We start from the raw sequence: 22952 nt of genomic DNA on the forward strand, positions 1-22952 counted from the left end.
TCCTCCCATGCTGGGTTACAGGGCAGGACCAGGGCTCTTCTGGATGGGCAGACCCTTGGGATCCAGTGCAGGGCACGTGCTTCCCAGCTTCAAGGTGCAATGCCACAGGGCTGGACAGCAGGCGTGATGCTTGCTGAGTTCCGTGGCCTTCAAAATTTAATGCTGTGGGCCAGGAGGGTTCCATTCTGCCAGCCATCAAGGGTATTTTGAGGGCACAACTGGTTTTTTGACAGTTTTCACTCTGCAGCAGAAGCCCCGTTTCAGGCTGGAGTGGTCTCTTGCTGACCCTAGAGATGATTCCTGAATAAACAGGAAGAAAGGATTGAGAAGGGAAACTGAGGTGCTGGAGAAGAAGGGGCTGTGTGAGGTCTCTCTAGTTCCAGGCTATTCCAAAAAAAGCCCCTGAAACAGATTGGAGGGATCGGTTTTGGTCACTATCCAGATTTCCCCCATTTTAGGAAGGACAGGCTGAGCTCAGCCCCAGCCCCCAGAGTGGTGCTGGGGGAGAGCAGGTGGGGGCTGGGCGAGGCGGGGACCCCAAATGTCCCATCCTCCTTTTTAACCCTTTGGCTTACGCCTTCCAGCCTGGAGCGGGGTGCAGGGAGGTGCTGAGACTGTCAGCACCCCTCCCCGGGTGACATGGCAGCACCGTGCCCCCCCCCAACACACCAGCCTCAGGATGCCTTCGTTTCCTCACATCAATAGTGGTTTTTTAATGACATCCATCACACAAGGCCTGGATTGGGATTTTTTGTGTGTGGTTTTGTTGGTTTTTTTTTTATTAAAATAAAGCACTTACATTGGCAATCGCAACATAAGGGTGTCTCTCTGGGTATTGATTTTAGCGTACGGCAGCAGTTTGCTGGTTTATTGCATAAAAGACAGAGATGTGTTTTTCGTCCAGAAAGGCTGGCTTTGTTTGCCCCTTCTCACAGCTGCAGTGGATGCGTCTGGTCTTTTTTCTTTTAATATATATATTGATCTATTATGAACTCAAATTAGTAAGGGAAAAGGGATCAAACAGCACTGAGCAAATGTTAAGTGCAGGTATTGTTTCCGTGCTGGTACTGCTGAGCGATTACAGGCAGTGGGTGAAGAGCCAGCGGGATGGAGCGGGAATTAACCCATTTTGATGCAGAATTGTTGGTGGAGATGGGAGGGGAACTGCTTATTATCCTGAGAGGAGCTAAAGTGTGAAAGCATAGACCTAGACCTTCTCATCGGACTGAAGTCAAAAGGTGCCATAAAAAAACCCAACACAACCAACCTGTTTCCTTGGTTCATAAATCCTGTGGGAAGAAGTATGTTTTATTCTGCCCATGGCGTCTGTCAGATCTCATCCAGAAACAGCACCTATAGATACTGCCACGGAAAAATTAGCTGTGGCTAATAAGGTCAGGATCTCCAGCGTTATCCGAGTGTGGGGCTGGAGGCAAAGAGGGGGGTGCGTGTCAGGACCCTGCCTTTCGATCAGAATTTGACCTTGCGCTGTCTGTCTGAAGGAAGCCAGGCACTTGAGAATTGCAAACCCACCTGCTCCCCAGGCAGCAGATCTCTCTGAAAAATCAGTAAAACCTGTTACCATCTGGCTGCGTACCAATTTTGTCAGTGAAACAGCTTTGGTAGCAAGTGGCCTGAGAGCTCTGCATTGAGCATTATTTTCAAATTTGCTCTTAGTGGGAACAGGCTCAGTCTGGGGGCTGTTACAAGCTCATTCATATTGTTTATTTGACATTGGGGAAGTCATATTCCTTTAAGAGGATTTCCATCCCTGAACTCCTCCCATCATGACACTTCCAAGCTACATTTTGTCTTGAAAGGGTGGGAGTATTTTTAACTATATCACGCCAGGGAAGTATTAATAGCACAATAGGCTTGCTGAGCTGCTGGTAGAGCTGAACCCATATTTTAAATTCAAGGAACTAATTAGGAACTGGGGAATAATTAGTGCTATACCCAGCTTTTCTTAACCTCCACTTCATTTTCAAAGAGCCAAAGCAAATGTCTTTACTGGAATCTTCTATGGCTGTTGAATATTTTATGGCTTCCCGATGCATTGCTATTCCATGTGGTTGTCAAAATCACACTGTCTCCTTTGCTCTATCCCAGCTGAAATGGCTGACTGACACTTTAGAAATCTAATTAGTGCATCTCCTGTTGGCTCACACCCGCCCCCCCCCATCCCTTCATGTTTCTACCCCACCACTTGCTATCGCTGAGTGATGCAGCTCTGTGCAGCACAGTTATTTTTGAACCCTCGGCAGCAAGTTGTTTATGGGCTTCCTTGAATAGCAAAGCTCTGGGTGCTCCATATGGGAAATGCAAATTTGTGAAGTCTGGTTGGGAGCAGAAAGGGAGAAGCAGCGAGGGGATGCAGAGAAATGGGTTGAGGCTCCCGGCTCGGTTGGGAGCTATGGGAGCAAGGAGGGGGGGAAGCAATGTGAGGAGACCTCCAGGCCAGCTTCACTGCGTGGTTCTGGATGTAGTGGAGGTGGGAGCCAGCATCCCCACAGATCCATCCTTGTATGTGGCAGGTAGCTGCCAGGAGAGCACAACTGCACATGGAGGATCCGCTGGTGCCGTGAAGAAAACAATCAGCTCTGAAACTGTACCCTCCCTTGGGAGCGGCCGTGGTAGCTCTCCCTGGTGTGAAGTCTCTGGTCTCTAATAATAGTTGGGCTTGTGCTGAAGCCTTTTCCCCACTCTTGCCTCTCCCCCGCCATCTGTTTTCAAGAAACTTGTGGAATTCATGTCACTGAGCTCTTATCCATATTTATTGGAGGGGCAGAGGCTGGCTCACAAAGCTAAAAGCAGGGAGAGAAGACTAGTCAGAGATATGGAAGAAGTTTGATCATGTGAAAAACTTATTTTCTTAGGAAACAAAGGATGAAAAACATGCCAGAAGATCTACCAGCAGGCTGGGAAGGGAATTCTGCTATTCCTTTGTCCAGGCTGGATCAAAGACACACCTCACTGTTAGGAGAAAGACCAGATCCCCTCCAGCAGCCTGGCTGCAGCCAGGGTGAAGATGCTCACGTGTGGCTCCCGCAGCCGCTGCCATCACTTTGGGGTCTGTCACCATTTCAGTGTGTTGGAGAATTTTTCACAAGGACAGCAGAGTGCTTGTGGGGCCTTTGTCTTTAGTTCATTAGAAGCTTACATTGTTTTTCTACTCCAGAGCTTTGTCAGCCCTCATCACCACGGTATTTCGATCTGATGCAGTACAGTCCTATAACTGCATTTGAAGAGGGGAGTATGACATTTCAGGGTTATATTGCCCCAATATCAAAGCAATTAAATGATATTTTCATCCCTCTTGCTGCAGGCGCAATCGCCATCTGTGGTGAGTGCTTTTACTTGTCTCGTTTTATGGAGGAATTAGATGAGTTTGAGGGAATTTCTCAAAAACCAAACTAACAATGGAAGCCAGGCACCCTGTTTGATTTGAAAAAATCATTTCCAACAGCACATTGGCAAGTGCAAATTTGTTCCTAAGGGAACATTTTCTTAATGGTGTTTTTCAGCATAAATATAGTATCAGCCTAAACACCTCCAGTAAACAAATATCAATTACCTTAAACATTTCTTGCCCATGGAAGAGCTTTCATTGTGAGGGAGATGCTCCCTAAAAATCTTGTTTTATTCTTCAGTTCTGCTGAATCCTTGGCTGCATTTGGATTAAATATACTCTTATCTGAAGATCAGTGAGACTTTTGCAGCCACTAATTTTCATTTCGACACCTTTGTTGGGCAGCAGCACGTCAGTACAGCCCGAGTGAAGACGGGTAAGCTGCAGTGTGGAGAAACATTTGCTGAAGGTTAATACAGAGACTGAAAAACATGGATAGAAAGAAGTCTTGTAGCCCTTCTTTCTACCCCTGAGAACAAGTTTCTTTTAAATTACTATCTCCTCCAGCGGGTTATTTATTAAATCGCTTACACTGATTGACTCAGGTCAAATAGTATATTGAATTTCTAGTTTTAAAATGAACTTTGCTAATGCAGTGACTGTCACCAGTCTTAGCAAATACTTGCTAATATTACTTACCCAGGTGCTTCAAAACATTCCCTGATTCACAAATAAGCTGTCAGTCCATCCACCACCAGTGCTTGAGGGTGGCAATTTAATACTCAAGATTAAATATTTTTGCAAGTTAAAAGAGCTGCCGTGGGCTGAGTTGTCACCTAATTATGTCAGTCTCTTTGTGGGATATTTTGATAAAAACATCAGAGGAGACGCTTTAATCTTTATGCTAAATCTGATCACGTCACATCCTAAATTCATACGTACAGGGAGTGAGACCTTGACTTATGTTTCACGGAGAGCTGAGCGTGTTGGACCAAAGCCTTGTGTTCTGCCTGTGCTGAGGACGAGCCTGCCTTGAGCGACCGGTGGGCAGTTACAGCTGTGGCTGCGAGTTGCACAAGGGGAAGGATTTTAAGCGGGTGCAGTTATCACCAGCTCCAGGTGCATGATAGCCACCGACCCTGAGAATGGGTCATATTTGCAATTTATGGAGCCTTTGTCCCTTCCTACTCTGGGAATACCTTCTGCAGGTTGTGCTGTGGTCCTTTATTTTCCTCAGGATGCACAAATTCATCTGGCTGAGAGGGTTAGATTTGGGCTTGAAACGGTGTCTTCCTTCTCAAACGCTGTTTTGGGGCTCAGTAGTGACACGTTGGCGGAAATTTCTCATGCTGCTGCTTGCTTCTTTTTTGGAAAAACTGGAATTATAGCAAAAAGCTTTTGTTGGTGATAAGGAATCCAGTAGAAAAAACCCACCACAGCCACAGGCTGCTAGGCTCAATGAGAAAAGTCTGTTTAGAATCACAGTAAATGTGTCAATAAACACAAATCAAATGCAAATTAAATAAAAGCTTTTCATATACTCCATTATTCTTGAGATCAGACAAAAATAAATGCCACATAAACAAACGGGTTTTATGAAATGTTCCAAAAATAAAACCGCTCTTGCAATGAAGCCAAAAATGAGATCGTCTCCATGCCCTTCCAGCTGCTAGGAGCTGTTACTTCTCTTTGTATCACAATAATACCCAAAGATTTTGGTTGAAATTGAAAACAGTTGTGGCAGGTGTTATAAAGGGGTTGCTGAAGAGCCTCAGCCTAAGTGACACGGCATGTAAAATGCCAGAGCTGAAAACAAATCCCGAATCTGTTTCCCAGCTCAGTGCCTCCCATCCATAAACCATGTTGCCTCTTAGCTAAGAGAGTGCTTATCTGAAATAAATGTTTTTGGCTTTAAAGCCAATCTGCTGCAAAGGAAGGTACGTTACATTCAGGTCTTTTTTTTTTTTTTTTTAATTTTTTCTTCCTCTTTTTTTTTTTTTCTTTTCCTCCTCCCTCCCCCCACCCCCAACCGTAAGAAGCCCAGGAAATAAGATGGAAAGTGCTGAGAACAGACCCTGCATGACTCGTAGCTTTATCTCAGCCTGCACATCCCTTCTTCAAAAGCACTAAATGATATTTCATCATCATCTCTCCAGGGTGTGAGGATTGACTAAAGGCAGTCACACAGGTACCAAACAAAAAGCCCTGAGCCCAGGAAGCCTTGTTTCCTCTGGGAAATCCTGAGATCATCCCAGGATAAGCTCATTGATTTTACTAAAATGCATTAATATTAAAGCATCCAACACGCTGTTGAGCTGCACAGATGATAATTAATAAATGATAAAGTGAAACACAGGCTGATGGCATGGTCTTTTGGCTGCTTTGTCTTCCAGCAACATTTGATGCTATTTAATCCAAGCACTCAAGATGTTTCGTTTAAAAACATGCATGTTGCGTGTGATATCTACGCGTGTACCGGTGGTACTGAGCCAGGAACCTCCTGAATGTACCAGGCGTGATCCTGAAGGGCCAAGCAGCCACAGCATTTTGAATGTGAAATCCCTTCAGTTCCACAAAAACCTTCTACCATGCTGCTGGAAAATGGCTCTTCCCATGCCCGGCGAGCCACTCCGGCAGAAACCTCTCCCAGTTCGAGCAGCTCGGCGGCTGGATGTGGTTTCCATGGAAATAGACGTCAGATCAGCAAAAAACAGGGCAAGTGTTTAAAATAATCTCTGTTTTGAATGCTTTATGCATTTCTGTCACAATATTAACCTTCCTCAAGGTAGGATTTATTTTCTTTTTTTTTTTGGTGCAAAATCCTTGGTTTTAGGAGTGTGCACAACAAGGGTGAGTCCCCTCAGAAAAGTCCTTTCTTTGATGTTTAGGGTATGGAGGCTGCTGGGCTGGGCTTGCGTTGTGGCAGAAGATTTGTGCCATCCTTCATCCCTCTGCCTTTTGTGCCTCTCAACTCTTGGTGCGACTCGAGTGATGGTGGGATGGGAACCACCACGGGAGTGGCACAAAGGCATTTGTATGGAAGATTCGCAAACGCAGCCAGTTCATCTAAAGCACGTTTGCGAGCCATTACCCACAGGCTGTGGAATCTGCATGAACGATGGCTTTTCTAGACATGCTTTTGACTTGCTGGTGTCACCCCAAAGGAGAGGGTGGCCATGTGGTTGTACCCCAAAACACACTGCCTGCAGGGGCTGTGGGGCCAAGGCATTGTCAGACCCATAGATCCTCTGTGGGGTTGGCCTGTGGTGGCTGTGACCCTGAGGTGACCAAAGGAACATGGTGGTCATCTTGATGATGATCAAGAGCCCTGAGGTTATTGTGGCCCTCAGATAACTGACTGGCCCTGAGGTGACTATGCCCTCAGGCAGGTGACCGTGGCCCAGAGGTGACCGTGGCCCCGAGGTAAGTGGTGATGACCCTGAGGTAACCATGGCCCTGAGATGATCATGGTCTTGAGGTGATAAAGGGCCATGAGGTGACCATGGCCCCGAGGTAAGTGGCCATGGCCATGAGGTGACTGTAGTCCCAAGGTCACCGAAAGCTCTGAGGTAGGTGGCTGTGGCCCTGAGATGACCAAGGGCCCTGAGGTGGAGTGGCCATGGCCCTGAGGTAACTGTGGCCCTAAGATGACTAAGGCTCTGAGGTGACTGTGATCTCAAGGTAAGTGGCCATGGCCCTGGGGTAACCGTAGCTCTGAAGTGACCATGGTCCTGAGATGGCTATGGTTCTGAGGTGACCATGGTCTCGAAGTAGAGTGTTCATGGCCCTGAGGTGACCATGGCACTGAAGTGGCCATGTCCTGAGATGGCCATGGTCCTGAGGTGACTATGGCCCTGAGGTGACCGTGGCTCTGAGGTGGCCATGCCCTGAGATGGCCATGGTCCTGAGGTGACTATGGCCCTGAGGTGACCGTGGCTCTGAGGTGGCCATGCCCTGAGATGGCCATGGTCCTGAGGTGACTATGGCCCTGAGGTGACTGTGGCTCTGACGTGGCCATGCCCTGAGATGGCCATGGCCCTGAGGTGACCGTGGCCCTGAGGTGGCCATGCCCTGAGATGGCTGTGGTCCTGGGGTGACTGTGGTCTTGAGGTAGAGTACCCATGGCCCTGAGGTGACTGTGTCCCTGTGGCAACCATGGTCTCAAGGTAAGCGGCTATGGCCCTGAGGTGACTGTGGCCCCGAGGTGACTGTGGCCCTGAGGTCAGAGGCCAGCCCCGAGGTGAGCCCCCGATCACGGCCCCACTGCTGCCCAACACCCCTGATGTGGCCTGTGACCCTGACAGCGGGGCCTTACCGGGCCGCGCTTCCCCCCTGCCACGGTGGGAGACAAAGGGAGTCCCGCCACGCTGCGGCCCGGGGCAGTGGCAGCGGCGCGGGGGTCGCGGGGCCGGGGGCCGGCCCGCGGGGGCACGAGGCGTCACGACAAGGTCCCGCACCCCGCGACGGGCTCGCACCGGGCCGCGGGGGTCACCGCCCCGCACCGCCCCCGCCCGCCGCTGGCGGACTACGTATCCCGGCATGCAGCGGGTGTGGGGGGTCTGGGGAGGGAAGGGGGGGGGCGCCCACCCCTCGCCTCGCCCTCCCCCCTCCCCCCCCGCGGCGGGCGGCACGTGCCGGCGCGCTCGGCCAATGGGGGCGGGGCGGGGCGGGTCACGTGCCATTGTTTGGCGCTTTTGTGCGCGGCGGGGCGGGCGGGAGCGGAGTGGGGCCGGAGCGGCGGCGCGGGCAGGTGGGTGCGCGGCGGCGGGGCTGCCCCTGCCTGGGGGCGGCGTGCGGGGCCCCGGCCCGCCCGGGGGATCGCTGTGCGTGGTGGCGGTGGCGGCGGCGGCGGCCCCCCCATCGGGTTTAGATAAGGTGGTGGTCGGGGGGTGGTGGGTTCACGGAGGTCCGGTGTTCCGTGGGGGTGGTGGCGGTGGCGCAGCGGAGGGGGGCTCAGGGTGGGTGGCAAGGCGTGGGGGACCGCGGGGGGGCTCCGCGGGTGCTTGGGGAGGGGGCTCCGCGCCTGCCTCTTTTGTCCCTTCGCCTGGCGGGCGTCGCCTGCCCGCCCGCTTTTCGGGCGCTGCGGTGACAAAGGGAAGGGAGACAATGGGGGGGGGCGCCCCCAGCTGCCCCCCTGCCCCTGTCCCGCTGGGGAAGGGGGTGTCTATTGTCCGGGGAAGGGGCGACGCTCTGCGAGGGGCGACGCCCTACCCGCGGCAGCGGCGCCCCCTCCCCTCGCTGACAGGACCCCGCCATTGTTAGTGGGGAAGGGGCGGCGCCCGGGCGGCCGCTCCCTGGTGCCATCGAACGCGAGGACTCGCGGCAGAGCCCCGCTTGGCGGTGGTGGGGCGAGGGTCCCCGTCCCTGTGTCCCCCCCCAACCCACACAGCCCCCCCCCATCCCTCCCCTTCCCCGTAGCGGCGGGGGGCGGCAGGTGCCCGGATGTTACCGTTTGGCTCCGCCCTCCCTCGAGCCCCCCGCGCGGGCGGGCGCGCGCGCGCCCGCTCTCCCCGGCGGTTTGAATTCGGTGCGGTTGGGAGGGCGCGGGCGGGGAGGGGGTGGGGTCTCCGCCCGGCCGCGCCGCGGCCTCGGCGCCTATTGGTTGGCGGTGAAAAGGGGGCGGGACCGCCAGCGGCCGGGTGGGGTGCGCGGTCCCAGCGCCGCCCGTCCGAGACAGCGCACCCACCGGGCCCCCGCTTTACTGTCGGCTTAAAACATGGGGGCGGAAAAAAATAAAAATCCTCCTTTTGGGCTTTTCACACCGCTTTGTGCTTTTTTTTTTAATATTACGCCCTTATTGATGAGGGACGCAGCGCAGTGTGTGTGCTCCCTGTCTGCCGTGATGTGCAGCACCTGGCATCGGCTGCATAAATAAAACGGAATTTTTAAATGAGTTCGATGCGCACAAAATTTAAATCTTTGGTAGCAGCTGGAGTCCTGGCTGTTGTGTGCTCTATTTTAATTCAGAGAGCTACAGCTGCTATGCGCAATATCAGTGAAATATCCGTATGCTGCTAATTTAATGGTAAAATGGGAGTCTTTGTTCACGTATCTTAATTATGGTGGAGTAAAACAGGGACTGAAAATGCCCAACTATGAGTCGTGCGCACAGATCCTGCAACACCAATGATGGAGAACCTCTCCAATGTTCCTAGCAGCGTACACCAGCGTCAGCCCTGCAGACTGACCAGAATTACTGACTGCAGGAACCTGCCTGACTGTCTTTTGTTCAGCAGGTCTAATTATGCATAGCAGTTTTTATTAGGAGTTAAAAGAAAGGAAATTAATGTGCTTACTGTTCAAAGGCATGTTTCTTTGTTATCTAGGAATCCAGCTGATTGAAGTTCTCCCAGAGTTGGCTTCTGGAGTCATATTTTCTTGGTCATGGCTACTTCTGGTATGTTGTATGATGTACTAAATGGTCCTGTGTGGTTTGGGGTTTTTTCCTCTTAATTTCCTCACGAATAACTTAAAAGTCTAATATAGTAAACTGTCATCACCATGCTATCTCTAGGCTGTTTTGGAGAAGCTGTTAAAACTGGGTGCTTGTGAAAACATACCAAAGGCCCTCTCAGACGAGGCTGTTAGCAGATGGGCTTCAGCTCATCTGCATGCCATCTGCTCCGTGAACAGAACTGACTATCATCAAGACATCTTAGTTGGACCAGCACACCAGTTCTCATCACTGACGCCGTGCAGGGCTGACGTGCCTGTTCATAGGTATTTGAAGAGAGAACGCTGGCTCATATATTTCTTTGAAAACTGGTTTCTATTCCTAGCTACGTCAGGTGCTTGGGTAATGTAGTAGTGATGAACAATTACACACAAAAATTGCCTGCCATGTTTTTGAATGGTGGTGCTGCTGCTTACAACAAAACTACCGGCTCAGATGCTGTCTCCTTAAGTGAGCTTTGTGGCATTGATGTTTTTTGAAGGCTATTGTTCAAGTTACCTAAGCCAGTTCCTGGCTTAAAACACTGCATGTTTGTTGGTTTTTGCCTGCCCCCCCCCCCCCCCTTCCTAGATATTCAAGTGAAGGAACTGGAAAAGCGTGCCTCTGGGCAGGCATTTGAGCTGATACTCAGTCCTCGCTCAAAAGAAGCGGTCCCAGAATTCCCTCTTTCTCCCCCAAAGAAGAAGGATGTGTCCTTGGAAGAGATTCAGAAGAAGTTGGAAGCAGCAGAAGAGAGACGCAAGGTAAATTTGAAACAGCTTAAGTGAGCACTGCTCAGGTAGTCTGTGCAAGTTGTGTAGTGTCTTTTCTTTTTTTTTTCTTGTTGCTTGGGCTGAATGATTAGCCGTTTGTATTACGGTAAATGAAGTATTAATTGAAATTTGTTGGAACCTCTGGGGTTCTAATGAACCTTTGTTGTGGTCTGCAGGGCCATAGCTTTGTTCCCAAGGTGATCTTGAATGGTGACTTGAAAAATTGGGAGAAAGTGTTTTGTCGAGAGGGGATGCTCTTAGGATGAAACTGGCTTTCCTGGCTTTGGCATCATAACAGACTCGTTTTCTCCTAGAAAATGTAGTGGTGAATCTAATGAGAAGGTTTGTGAAGACATTGTCTGACTTGATGTAAGATCTTGTTGAGATGTGTCTTGGAGCTCCTGACTCTGCAGAGGCTTGCCAATTGAAGTGCAGCCTCCTGTGTGACCTGAATCACAGTGATTCACCGTTCTGAGAAGCAAGAATCTTCTAGAAAAGACCTATCAATGTTAACGTTAAAAATATCAATGTTCTTTTTTCCAGAAAGATCTCATTTAACAAGACTTGCAAGTATGACAGAAATGGAACTTTCCTGTTAGTTTGTAACTGAAATATGGGTTATGTGGGTGGTGGGAGCACCAGAGAGCTCTGTCCTGCATCACAAAGTTATGCTGTTCTGCAGTAAAATAGAAAATCTTGTCTCTTGGGAGTTGTGAATAATTCGACTGTAGTTGTCTGGGTAGCTCATCTGTGTTATGTTCAAAGCGTGCATCCTCTGTTTTGTTAGTCTCATGAAGCAGAAGTCTTGAAGCAGCTAGCTGAGAAGCGGGAGCATGAAAAAGAGGTGCTTCAGAAAGCAATTGAAGAGAACAACAATTTCAGCAAAATGGCAGAGGAGAAGCTGACCCACAAAATGGAAGCTAACAAAGAAAACCGCGAGGCACAAATGGCTGCTAAACTGGAACGCTTGAGGGAGAAGGTGGGTGTAGAGTCCCAGTTTCCCTTTAGGAGAGGGTTTATTCATGCTTCTTACTTTGAAAACTGGTTAAATAAAGCCAAGTAAACGGCCAGGTGAGGGGGGGTGCTATGAATAGACAGCCATCCTGGGCGTTCAGTGGTGGTCTGATCTTGCAAGATGATAACTCTGCAAAAGACTTTGCAGAAATCCCCTTCTTGGGGGAGAGGGGATGGATGGAGTTAGAGCAGTGTCTTCCTTCATCCTGTAGCCCACGCCTGTAGGTTCCTGCTGTAAGCCAGGGCTTGCTGTGCCGCCCGAGCCCTGCCTTTCTGCACCTGGGCAGCTAACTGCTTCCCTGCTGTTGTCTTTCAGGACAAGCATATTGAGGAGGTCCGAAAGAACAAAGAAGGCAAAGACCCTGGTGAGGCTGAAACTGACTGACTTCATTCTGGAAACTGACTCTCTCCCCCTCCTCTAAATATCCAAAGACTGTACTGGCCAGTGGTTTTATCTTTGTTTTTGTTTTTTTTTTTAAGTTTTTAGAAACTGATGTAGAACTGTAAAATTAGATCCAAACTGTACACTTTCTTTGGGGGCTAGAGGGGAGACCTTACATGTTTCACTTTTTCTAAAGTGTTGTCTTTCCAGTGTAGCTATCTTCTTGTTGCATCCTTTTCTACTCCAGTGTGCTTGCCACTGGGTTGATGGCTAGTACTGTATCAGCTCTGTAAGACATTTGTGAAAGGAATACGTAGTATACTGTTCCATGCTGAATATGTTACACTTCAAAAATCTGACTCTGTCCCAGTCTGCTAAAATACTGCTGTAACTGAGTGACTAAATAAAGCTGCACAGTGCTGTTATCATGAGAATTACTTCTGAAAACGACATAAGGAACAAAAGCAGTTGGCTGAGGTCTGCAGCAGACATCCTTCTCCAGTGCTGGGTGGAAAGGTCTGCAGCAGCACTTTTCTGCACGTCCAGGGGCATGCTGCATGACTGCCTCTCCCCTAGAGCACACTCATTGTCTTAATTTTACAATCAGAGCTTTGTTTTGACACCTCAGCAGTTGTCAGCTGTTGCGTGTTTTTTTTTGTTAAAAAGAGTTCAGAACCACCTCCCTTTGGATGCTGACACTTCAACAAACAAGTCCTTGTTACCACATGACTGATCTGAGGCTGCTTTTTTTTTTTTTTTTTTTGCTTATGGCCAGGGTTTCTAGAAGATGACTTGTGCTATTGAATGGTGACTTGTGTACCGCTTCCTGCAGTGCCAGAGCATAAAAGTCAGAAACCTGTTTTGTGCTGGGATTGAGCCCTGAATTGAAAAATGCTGTTGCGGATAAGAGTTGTTTGTATTCTGGTGTCTGCAGCAGGTGTGTTGGGGTAGTACACTGAGCCACAGGGCAAATGTGAAGATCTTAACTCCTGCCCAAACAAGATGCATATCATCTTTGGTTTCTCTGAAGTGTGAGAAGTGGGTACAGCTGTACTTGTGCTCTGAGGAAAGATACTTTTTAGGTGGATGGGGTACAAAGCTGCTGTATTGTACAGGTGCCTTAAAGAAAAAAACCAAACAACCAAAACCAGCACCCCAAACCCTTCCTGTAAGGGTGTCCACAGGTATTTGTGCAGCTCTGCAGAAAGACAAGGTTGCACTTGGTGGGCATGAGCAGCCACATAACCTCGAAGTACTCTGCTTCAGTAAGTGCATTCCCTCGGAGCAGGGAGGCCCTGGGTTTCACGGCTCTGCTAGTGTCAAATGCTCGGTGGCACTGCTCTCGGTGAGGTCCTGTTTGTGTCTGTGATCTTGTGGCTTGGCCACTGGCTTTGTTTTCAGGTTAACTCCACACTGGAGCATCTGGCACTGCCAAGGTGACAGACTTAACAAGTTTTGAGGATGGAAAAGCTGGTAGGGGATTTTATTTTTTTTTTTTTTGAGGGGGGGTGATTGAGTCCTGGACCACTTGACCAGCCTACTAGGGCTCGCTAAAGAAAGAACCTCAGTTTAAAAAGCTTTCATGGATCGCACTTTCCACTTTTGATTGCATTGGAATTGTACTTAACCGAAAGCTGACATTGCACTTTTGAGTGAAAGCGAAACAGTGAGATAAAGCCAGGCTGGGTGCACTGGAAGGCTGGGATCAGACCCTTTCCATGAAGCATTTCCACAAGTGTTCTGATACTTCATAACTTAAGGTAAGAGAAACCAAGAAACCAAACTACCTGCGGGGGAGCTGCCGCCCAGCTGCAGTGGGGGCATAGTGCAGGTTTGGGGGTTTTAATCACATGTATCAACATTGCGAAAGCTGGGAGCACAGGGATGTGGGTCAGGATCCACCGGGGTGGTGAGGAGGATGGGACTACAGGGCTGAACTTTGAGACGAAGGCCTGAACCTGCTACAGAACACGCTTATGCAAGAAGCTGAGCATCTAGGGCTACCTAATGGAGATTTAAGTGATTGCTGGATCAGATCCCATAAACAAGATCAGGCATAATTAGCAATCAAAAAAAAATAATCAGGTTTTCATTTTAATGTATTTCTTTGCCTGCTGAGAAAAGACCAAGTGTCCCAAATACTGTGTGTGGGTTTTCTTCCTATCTTTTCAAGGGATGGGGGAGGAGAATGACGGCACTGCCAAACCCCAAATGGTGTTAAGAGCACAAAGAGACATTAAATGTTTTTCACTTGCCAAAGCTGTCAGCTCTCCGCTCGGGGGCCTTCTGTTCCCTCGTCTTAGTTCTGCTTTACATGGCTGCCTGTGTTACACTTCACTCGCGCTTTGTGCCTGGGGTCTGAGCTTGGTCTGCTTCCTCGGAAAGCTGCTGGGGGCGGAATGAGATGAGGGGTGCAGATAGTAAGAGGATAGGAATGATACTAGAAGTGGGGGGGGACTGGCTTAGGAAGGAAACCGGGAATAATAGTGTCTCTGGTGGGGAAAGCTGGACTGTAAACAGGCTTTAAAAAAGTAAAAATACAGCAGGATTTCTGAGGCCAGGCAGCCCCCTGTGCGGTAGCAAATTACAGAAGCATGGGGGTGGCCACTGGTGGGGCTTGGCATGTGGCAGGGAGCGGAGCTGCGGCGGTTCAGCAGGTGCCGTGCCATGGGGGGGCAGGAGGGGGGTAACGGGAGGAAAGAGGGTCCAGAGCCCCACCGACCCAGACCCACACCCCCCCCCCGCCCCAGCTGTGCTCATGCTCTGAAGTACAGAAAAATAATTCCTGGGAAAAAAATAATAATTCTTGGGAGGGGGGCTCGGTCCCTGGCTGCCCCCAAAGTGGGTTTGGCAGGGCTGGTGCTGCCAGGAGGATGGAGAGGCTGCCCGGGCACGGGGCTTGGTGACCCTGTGCTGTGAGGAAACCAGTACAATATATATTAATAATAGAAAACTATTTGTGCTGTGGAAGGGTAGCAGCAGCTGTATGCACTGGAGCCAACTGGCGTGTGAGCTGCTGGTGGCTGAGTCTGTGCTGTTAAGGAAAAATTCAGCAAGATGGGTGGCTGCTGCTTGAGAAAGGAGAGGCTGTCAGAAATAAGAGGTGTTTGAGGTAACGTTCTCGACATCTCATGGGTATGTGGGGGTTATGATTCGGAGTACAAGCCAGATTAACGATTTCCAGTGCTGCGCAGGATGTGCTCCATTTGTAGCTAGGAGGAGCTTTGCAAATTAACTCCTGCTCCAGCTAGTTTTGGAGGCTCTGAAGTAAACACCGCTCCCTTTCCTGCCTCGTGCTTGGCTGCTCACAACGCAGCTTTTCCCGCTGCTTTTGTCACAGCGTCTCCCTGAGCAGAACTGGGGTGCCTTTCCCGTAGGAATCTGGCTTTCAGCAGCCGTGACAGGGTCACACGCGGTTGGAGCTGAGCCCCTTCCCCACCACCTCGCGGGCAGCGGCAGCCCTGGCACACAGGCAAGTTCTCTGGGCGGTAGAAGGGCAGTGTTTTCTTCCTGCTTATCAAATTTTGGTCAAAATAGGGTCACCCGGGAAGTTCTGCTTTTTGTTCTCATCTCCCTGGCAGGACTCAAGGCTGTTCTGCTTCAGCACAGTAGCTGACAGTCCGGAAGAGGTTTATGAAGTTAATTTTTCACCGGCAGCCTGTGCATGTCGCAGTGTTACAGGAGGGTTTAGGAGGCCACGTGAGGGTCAGGATTGCCCTCTTTGAGGTGCTGCCCTGAGACAGACCAGTTATTTTTGACGTGGGGCTTCTTTAACCAGGCGAGGTAGGAAAAGAGCATTCGAGAGCGAAGCCGAGCAGCAAACAGTCTGGTTTTATCTGCATTTGTGCCCCTCAGGTTCAGACAGGCATGAGTTACAGACCTATCTACTCCATTTTGACGAGGAAATTACAGAGACACTGAAAATAAACAGTTCCATCCCCTCCTCCTCCTCTTCCCAAACTTTGAAGAGCTTTTCCTGTCTGAGCTGTCCGTGAAATGACTGTGCTTGCCTGGAGTTGAGGTGTAAATCGGCACTGGAGCTGGACGAGAGCTGGGCTGTTCACAACTTGTCTGAGCAAGAGCAGGTAAGGAGGAGGGGAAATTTAATTTTGAGCACGTTCTGTTCAATGTGTTTTTAAGGCTGTCGTGAAAAGGCAGAACAAGCCATCGAGGCTGCCTTTATCTTGGTAAGGACAGCAGCTTCAAAAATGTAAACCTGGAAACGCCTGCTCACAAAGATTATGCTGCTGGACCTCAGTGATGCAACAGGATGAACTCACTCAAGCTGTGCTGTGTGCACAGCTGCACTGACAATCAGGAGCTGAAAAAAGATGGTAAAAACTCTGAACATGGAAGTTACATCTTCTGTTACTGGTGTTATAGTTATTTATGTTCTCAAATGCACTCCTCCTGAGGCAGAGCAGGTCATCTCATTATTTGTAAATAACGTGGCTCATTTGTAAAGACTGATACTGCAAGCCGTTTACAAAGGGGAAAATCTGGCCCAGTCTTGGAGTGGGGAGTTTGTTTAGCAGTTCCTAAACTGCTGGGAAGGGGTGAGCTAGCAACTGATGCGTCCTGGTGTGTTAATTATTGTGTCAGTTAACCCCATACTTGTGTCCTCTACTTCTGTACTCCTCCAGACTGTCACCTGTGCAGCACAGGGCACTCCAGGGGTTCTTAAATCTTCCTTCAGCCTCCTCCCTATTACTGTTTTTAGTGATTCTTTTATTTCAGCTATAATGAGGCCACTCTCCAGTCCTGCATGATTTACGTATCTTTAGGGGAAGCAAACACCAAACAAAGCATTTTGGTTGGGTTTGTTGTTGGTTTTTTTTTTGAGTAAAGTCACTGTGAAATCCTGCAGCAAAACTTTATTTCCATCCCAAAGGTTGTTTTGCGTGGTGGGGACCTGGAGTTTGGCTGCATCATGGCGACGGTCATCACTGAAAAGCTTAGCCGCCTCTTCATTAATGTGCGGCAGGTCCCCCAGCTGCTGGCCCCCCCTTCTCCCTCCACCGTCAGCAGTTCAGAGGTGCCAAAGGTCTTCTGGAAGCCCTACATCCACACTGGCTACCGGCCGGTGCAGCAGACCTGGCGCTATTACTTCTCAACACTCTTCCAACAGCACAATGAGGCCATCAATGTCTGGACCCATCTGGTGGCAGCGCTGATCCTGCTGCTGCGGTTCCAGCAGCTCTCGCAGCGAGTGGATTTTCAGCAGGACCTGCATGCCCAGCCCCTCTTCATAATCATCGTGGCATCCATCACCTACCTGACGTTCAGCACCCTCGCTCACCTTCTGCAGGCCAAATCTGAGTTCTGGCACTACAGCTTCTTCTTCATGGACTATGTGGGTGTTGCCATTTACCAGTATGGCAGCGCTCTGGGGCACTACTACTACACCATCGAGCCAAGCTGGCATGAGAAGATCAAATCGTTTTACATGCCAGTGGCCATCCTGTTAGCATGGCTGTCCTGTGCCGGTTCCTGCTATGCCAAGTTCCGCTACCACCAGTCCACGCACCTTCTGAGCCGGCTCTGCCAGGAGCTGCCCTCTGGCCTGGCGTACATGCTGGACATCAGCCCTGTGGTCCACCGCATCTACACCGCGCCGCCCTCCGAGCAGGCTGACCTGGCCCTTCTGTATCACAAATGCCAGGTGCTGTTTTTCCTGATTGGTGCCTTTTTTTTCTCACACCCTTACCCTGAGAAGTGGTTCCCAGGGAAATGTCACTTCTTTGGGCAGAGCCATCAGATTTTTCACATGTGCCTGGTACTCTGCACGCTGGCACAGATTGAGGCAGTAGTGTTGGACTATGAGTCCAGGCGACACATCTATTCCACTCTTCAGGGTGATTTGGCGCACAACTTCTCTGCCCTGTGCCTCTTCACTGTGATCTGCTCTGTCCTCACGGCTGCTTACATGGCCCGGAAGGTGAAGAACAAGCTGAGCTTCAAAGAAGAGTAAGAGCCCTGAAGGAGAAGCAGGTGAGCTCACCCCAGGGGTTGATCTGTAGCCAGCTGTGGCGACGCTGGCATGAACCTGGCCACAAACTTCAATAAGAGGAATGAAACGCTTTGCAAACTGTTACTTGGCAGTCTATAGGGAGAGAAAGAGCTGCTTTTTTAGTTCAATCTTGTTCTTAAAAATAGTACACTGGTTTAATTCGCATGTCTGAATAAATAGTTGCAATAAAATGTGGTCGGCGCTGCAGCCATGTTACCCTGACTGTGGTGGGCTAGGCAAGGTTCTTGGAAGCTACCAGGCCTCAGAGCAAAAGGTAAGGAGATGTCACCTGGGCCCTGTTAGCAGTGGCAGAACCTAACCCATGGGAACAGGCTGAGGGGAAGCTTGTATAAAACACAAGTGAGGGCAGCAAATTTGTTTAACACTATTTCAGGCCCCTTTTTTGTGGCCTAGGGAGTTGTACCAAGCTACCACGCAGTGACAGGGCCCTGCCCCTTACCCAGCAAGGGTGTGGGTGTGAGAGAGGTACAGACTGTCCTTAGTGCAGCAAGAGAGCAGGGGAGCATGGCTGGGGGTCATTTGGTGGCCCCAGGGCAGTGACAGGGCCCACAGCACCCTCAGCACTGGATGAGGCTCTGCAAACAGGCTGTGGTGGCTAGAAGCACACAGCCCTGACCTGAACAGGGTGCAAACGCCGGGCAAGAACCTGCTGGGCCTCAGCTGCGGCCTGTAACAAGGGGAGAAGGCCCGGGAAAGGCCAGGGCCCGGCCCGGTTCGGTTCGATAAACGGCTGGGCCAGGAAGCATCTGAGAGAGGGGAAAATGCAGCTGTTTCGTGCTGCTCCCCTGCCCTGTGCAGGGGCTCCGGCTCCCCACCCCGCGCTGGCAGCTCTGCGAACGCTCTGCCCCGTCCCGGCGAGGAGGCACCGCGCAGCCCCGACCCCGCCGCCGCGCTTTCCAGCCAGCGAGCTGCCGCCCGCCGCATTATATAAGGCACAGCCTGGGGTGGGCGTGGCTTCGCCTGCCGCTCATCCTGTCCCACCGCTCGGATTGGTCCTTCTCTACCAGGAGCGCGCGCAGTGGCTGTGGGCGGCCGTTAGGCGGGGGCGGAGCCTGCGGCGCGGCGGGAACGGGGAGCGGGGGCCGCCGCCTGAGGTAACGCTCCGGCTCTGCCGCCTGAGGGAACGCCGCGGCCCCGCCGCCTGAGGCAGCGCTCCGGACCGTCCCTCGGGGTCCGCGGAGGGGCCTTGCGCAGCTCCGCGCTCCGGCCGGTGCCGGGGATGAAGCGCAGGCGCAGGGGCGGCGAGGCCCAGCAGGCCGGAGCGTGCGATGTCTGGCTGGACACCGGCGAGCTGAAGCAGAGCGCGTCGCAGGTGGGGTGCGGAGCGGGGGTCCCGTCTGGGGGGGCTGCTGGGGCCGCCCCCAGCGCTGCCGGCCGGGCTGTGCCCGGATCCCCGGCCCAGGGGGTAGGGGCTGCTGTGGTACTGCGAGTGAGGAGAGGGGGCCGGGCTAGGCCTTGGGTCGGGGGGAGGATGCAGAAACGTTTCAAGAGGTGTGAGAGGGACGTGATGGGGTTGGCAAAGCTGGGACTGTGCAACCCAGCAGAGAAGCCAGCAGCCTTGGCCCTGAGTGTCCTGCTCTGGGTGACCGTGCTTGAGCAGGTGGTCAGACAAGCTGGCCTCCATGGGCCCCCTCCAACCTCAGCCATCCAGTGATGGTGGCACGGGAAGAGGTGAAGCATTTAGCCAGGTGGGAGGTGTTGCTGCAGCGCTGGAAGAAGGGTAGAGTTGGTTTGCATGGCATATATTCACTTCCTACTTGTTTCTTTCCCTACCCAGTCTCTCCTAGCCAAGCCAAAAGTATTTAATCGGATTCTGGAAAGGAAATACACCTCAGTCGCTTTCACACAGACAAGAGCCTCTCAGCCACGCACCAAGCAAACCACCATCTCCACCTTCTTCAGCACTCTGACAGGTAATGCAGGAAAGCGTATGCCCCTGTAGGAAAATAGTTTCAGGCCATAATAGAAAACGCCTCTCACTTTATCTCTTGGCAGCTTTATTAGGCAGAAAAGTGCATATTTTTTCTAGTGAAAAGGGTAAAGGTTGAAGGTTTGAACTCCCAGAAGGGATTTTGTGATGGTTAATCCAAATGCAGGCACATTTTGCAGTGTTAGATTAAACATAAGTAACAGTAGTCACAGCCAAGTCTTCACTGGTGAACAATCTGAACTCTAAGTAATGCACCAGGCTTTACTCCCTATAAAACTGGAGTTTTCAGAGGAATGTTGGGAAGCCTGACTCAGCCCCAGTGCTGATACAAACTGTGGCAAGACGTCCAGTTCTGGGTTGCCTGATGGTGTCACATAAAGGACAGTCCAGTTGGGAACACCACTTTGGCTGGGATGGGGTGCAGTCTGGGCAGGAGTGCCAAGCCTGGTGGTGTCCTGTGGGCAGTACTCCCTGCCCAGGGAAGGGGCAGCGTCCAGGGCGATATGTGCCAGGTTTGTTCTAAACAATAGCAGTCCTAAATTGTTGGTTAAATGCTCTTGGAAGGGCATTATAGCTGGAAGTGAAAATTAATGTTACTTGGTTCAAAAACATCCCTGTAAGGGAAATAGGCGGGATGTGAGCGAGGAAAGCTTTTTATAAAGGATTGGATAAAGCCTCTTCTAAAGAATGCAGTGTTTAATCCAAACTGAACCAATGAGGGTTCTGGAATATTTAAGCTAATTAAGCCAGCTCACAACCTCTGTGCTTTTGAGGCTGCTTTTGTGCTCTGGAATACAAGAAATTGTGATTTGTCTGGGGGTCTCAAATTAACAAATATGGAGAGAAATGAAATGGATGCAGGAACCGCCAGCGTAGGATTGTGTCATTGTATGTTGTAAGTTGTGTAATGGCTACTTCATCAACATTGAACTAGTTCAGCAATAAGCAGATGAGAGGAAGTGTTACATAAACAGTACAATTTAATTATTTGACAGAATTTTTGTGTTGTGATAGGGTCATTGATGTTTTGTTGCTTTGGATTTGTTATCCGTACTCCTTTTGAACATGTTGTATGCTTTCTTCTGTTTCCCGCCCCCCCCCCCCCCCCCCCTTGATTCCCTCGATCAGTTGCATTCACTTACTTGCTGTATGTGTTTGGATTCATCAAATGCTGCTGCTGGTCACCCAGAGGCCTGTAGGATTTAAGATGCTGGAGTACTTCTTATTTGGTTGGTTGGTTGGTTTTTTTTTCCTTTTAGCTTACTCTGAATTGAGGATGAGCTTGCTTATATTGAGAAGTTTCATTAGGTTTTATATTGAACGGCTTCAGAAGCAAATGTGAGACTTGATGCTTTCATCAGGTGGTGACAGAAAGCTGTAGAAGTTTCACTGTGGAGTTTTGTGGGGGGTTTTTTGTAGTGGTTTTTTTGTTTGGTTTGGTTTTGTACCTCTTGAGCTGCTGCTTTTGAAGAGAATGTCAGAGGTGAACTGCCTGGAAAGCTGAGAGGAGGAAGGCAGAGAAGCCAAAGACTGAAGCAGCTGGAGCTGCAGCTCTTGCCTCTCACTAGAGGGAAGCTTACTTATCTGAACTATTCCAGCACTGCAGGCTGCCGTTCCATCGCAGCCTCAGCCCCGCGGTACAGATCGTGGTGAGGCAGTGGCGGTGCTGGTCTAGTGTAGAACAGTGCATGGCGCTGCTCCAGGGAGCAGTAAAGTGGCAATTCTGAGTCCAGCGTCAAGGAATGGTGCTGGGGGTGGTGAGTAACACTGAGAAATGTGTGTGTCAGCTCTGGCTTTAACCAATTCTATGTTGTTTTCAGATGAAAAAGACAAAGAAAACTCCAGGCCATCTCCTTTCATCCCAAATAAAGACTGTAAAGAAAAAGGTATTTCTTCAGCTGCCTCCCCTGTGAAGATCTTGGCTTTGCCGCAGATGGAGGAAGCCCAGAAACAATCCTTCAGAGTCGAGGAGACGGTGCAGGTTACACCCCAGCATCGTGCACAGAAAGCGCCGGACTTGCCAACTCCTTCACCAGACTCCTTGGTGCCCCACGCAGAGTCCCCCGGCGAGAGCGAAGCCTCCTGTGGGGCAGGAGAGGACTTCTGCTCCTGCAGCTTCACCCAGGATTCAGAGGGCAACCGGGTCATTGCTCACAGAAATGAGTCTGATTTATTTGCTGGAGAAATGGTTTCAGTAAGTGGTGGCATAACTTCAGACTGTGGGATAAACAAAAGCGAGGGCGAGCTGCACCCAGGGAAGGCCAAGACCAGCCTTGATTCCCAACCGAGACTCGGTGCAAACCAGAATAAGAAACCACAGCAATCAAGTAGTGTTAATTCTTTAATTGATTTCACTGAGACTGAGAATATAAATCCTACTATAATGAGAGGCGGCACCTGGGCTGCTGGCTTTTATTCATCCCCACGAAGACCGGCCAGAGCACAGCCTCTGAGAGAGCGCAGCCAGAACAGTTGGGCCGAGGAGGGATGGGGCAGTGAGGCGGGGCTGGGCAGGCCCTGCGGGCAGCTGTTCACCCAGGATTCGGAGGGGAACAGAGTGATTGCTCACCACTGCCAGAACATCCCGTCCCCTTGCAAGGACAAAGGCAGCTCCCGCAGGCAGCTGCCTGACTCCCCCTGCAAGGGCTGTTCCAGCGACGCTGCAAAGAGCTTGAACAAACTGGGTGAGCAACAGTTAGATGAGTGCTATGATTTACTGTTCACGCAGGATTCGGAAGGGAACAGAGTGATTAAGCACTGGTAAGTGACCTCAAATGGGTCACCTGTGTCACCTCTTGTGAAGCCTCAGGAAAGCATTTTTTTATAAGAAAGTGGTCGGAATTAGGTAAGTGTACCCCTTGCTTCTGTGTGTATGGTCTAGCCAACAAACGCAGCAGACCCATGCAACAGGCAGGACCTCTGTGTTGTCTGAAGTTTTGCTTTAATAAAAAAAATAATTACTGAAGGAGTATGTTTATAATGGCTTGCCTGTTTCAGTCATGACTACAGCCTGTGTGGCTAAGGCCTGGCTTTAGTACTG

At 50.6% G+C, this 22952-nt stretch overlaps 3 protein-coding genes and 1 long non-coding RNA gene across 5 annotated transcripts; 3 read left to right on the forward strand and 1 right to left on the reverse strand.

Annotated features, from left to right (window-relative positions):
• Window positions 1-2756: 2756 nt before the first annotated feature.
• Window positions 2757-8869, reverse strand: LOC119144462. Its single transcript, XR_005103134.1, has 2 exons — window positions 8799-8869; window positions 2757-3790 (listed from the first exon to the last, which is right to left on the reverse strand). It is a non-coding gene; the product is annotated as an uncharacterized LOC119144462 (long non-coding RNA).
• STMN1 (stathmin 1) lies at window positions 8015-12382 on the forward strand. Its single transcript, XM_037379924.1, has 5 exons — window positions 8015-8099; window positions 9676-9746; window positions 10374-10546; window positions 11343-11534; window positions 11886-12382. Exons 2-5 carry the CDS (start codon window positions 9734-9736, stop codon window positions 11952-11954), a joined length of 447 nt encoding a protein of 148 aa, XP_037235821.1. The 5' UTR covers window positions 8015-8099; window positions 9676-9733; the 3' UTR covers window positions 11955-12382.
• A 96-nt stretch (window positions 12383-12478) lies between these two features.
• On the forward strand, window positions 12479-18183 carry PAQR7 (progestin and adipoQ receptor family member 7). Of its 2 annotated transcripts, none has more exons than XM_037379921.1 (3): window positions 12479-13711; window positions 15807-16036; window positions 16843-18183. In XM_037379921.1, exon 3 carries the CDS (start codon window positions 16882-16884, stop codon window positions 17920-17922), a length of 1041 nt encoding a protein of 346 aa, XP_037235818.1. In that variant the 5' UTR covers window positions 12479-13711; window positions 15807-16036; window positions 16843-16881; the 3' UTR covers window positions 17923-18183. The 2 variants fall into 2 exon arrangements, with proteins under 2 accessions (XP_037235818.1, XP_037235819.1); XM_037379922.1 differs by having other exon boundaries at window positions 15920-16036.
• Window positions 18184-19061: 878 nt separating this feature from the next.
• Window positions 19062-22880, forward strand: LOC119144463 (aurora kinase A and ninein interacting protein). Its single transcript, XM_037379925.1, has 3 exons — window positions 19062-19294; window positions 19760-19895; window positions 21733-22880. The coding sequence occupies exons 1-3, from the start codon at window positions 19202-19204 to the stop codon at window positions 22674-22676; spliced, it is 1173 nt and encodes a 390-aa protein (XP_037235822.1). The 5' UTR covers window positions 19062-19201; the 3' UTR covers window positions 22677-22880.
• The last annotated feature ends 72 nt before the right edge of the window (window positions 22881-22952 follow it).

Source organism: Falco rusticolus, chromosome 3, assembly GCF_015220075.1.
Source record: "Falco rusticolus isolate bFalRus1 chromosome 3, bFalRus1.pri, whole genome shotgun sequence".
Lineage (NCBI taxonomy): Eukaryota > Metazoa > Chordata > Aves > Falconiformes > Falconidae > Falco > Falco rusticolus.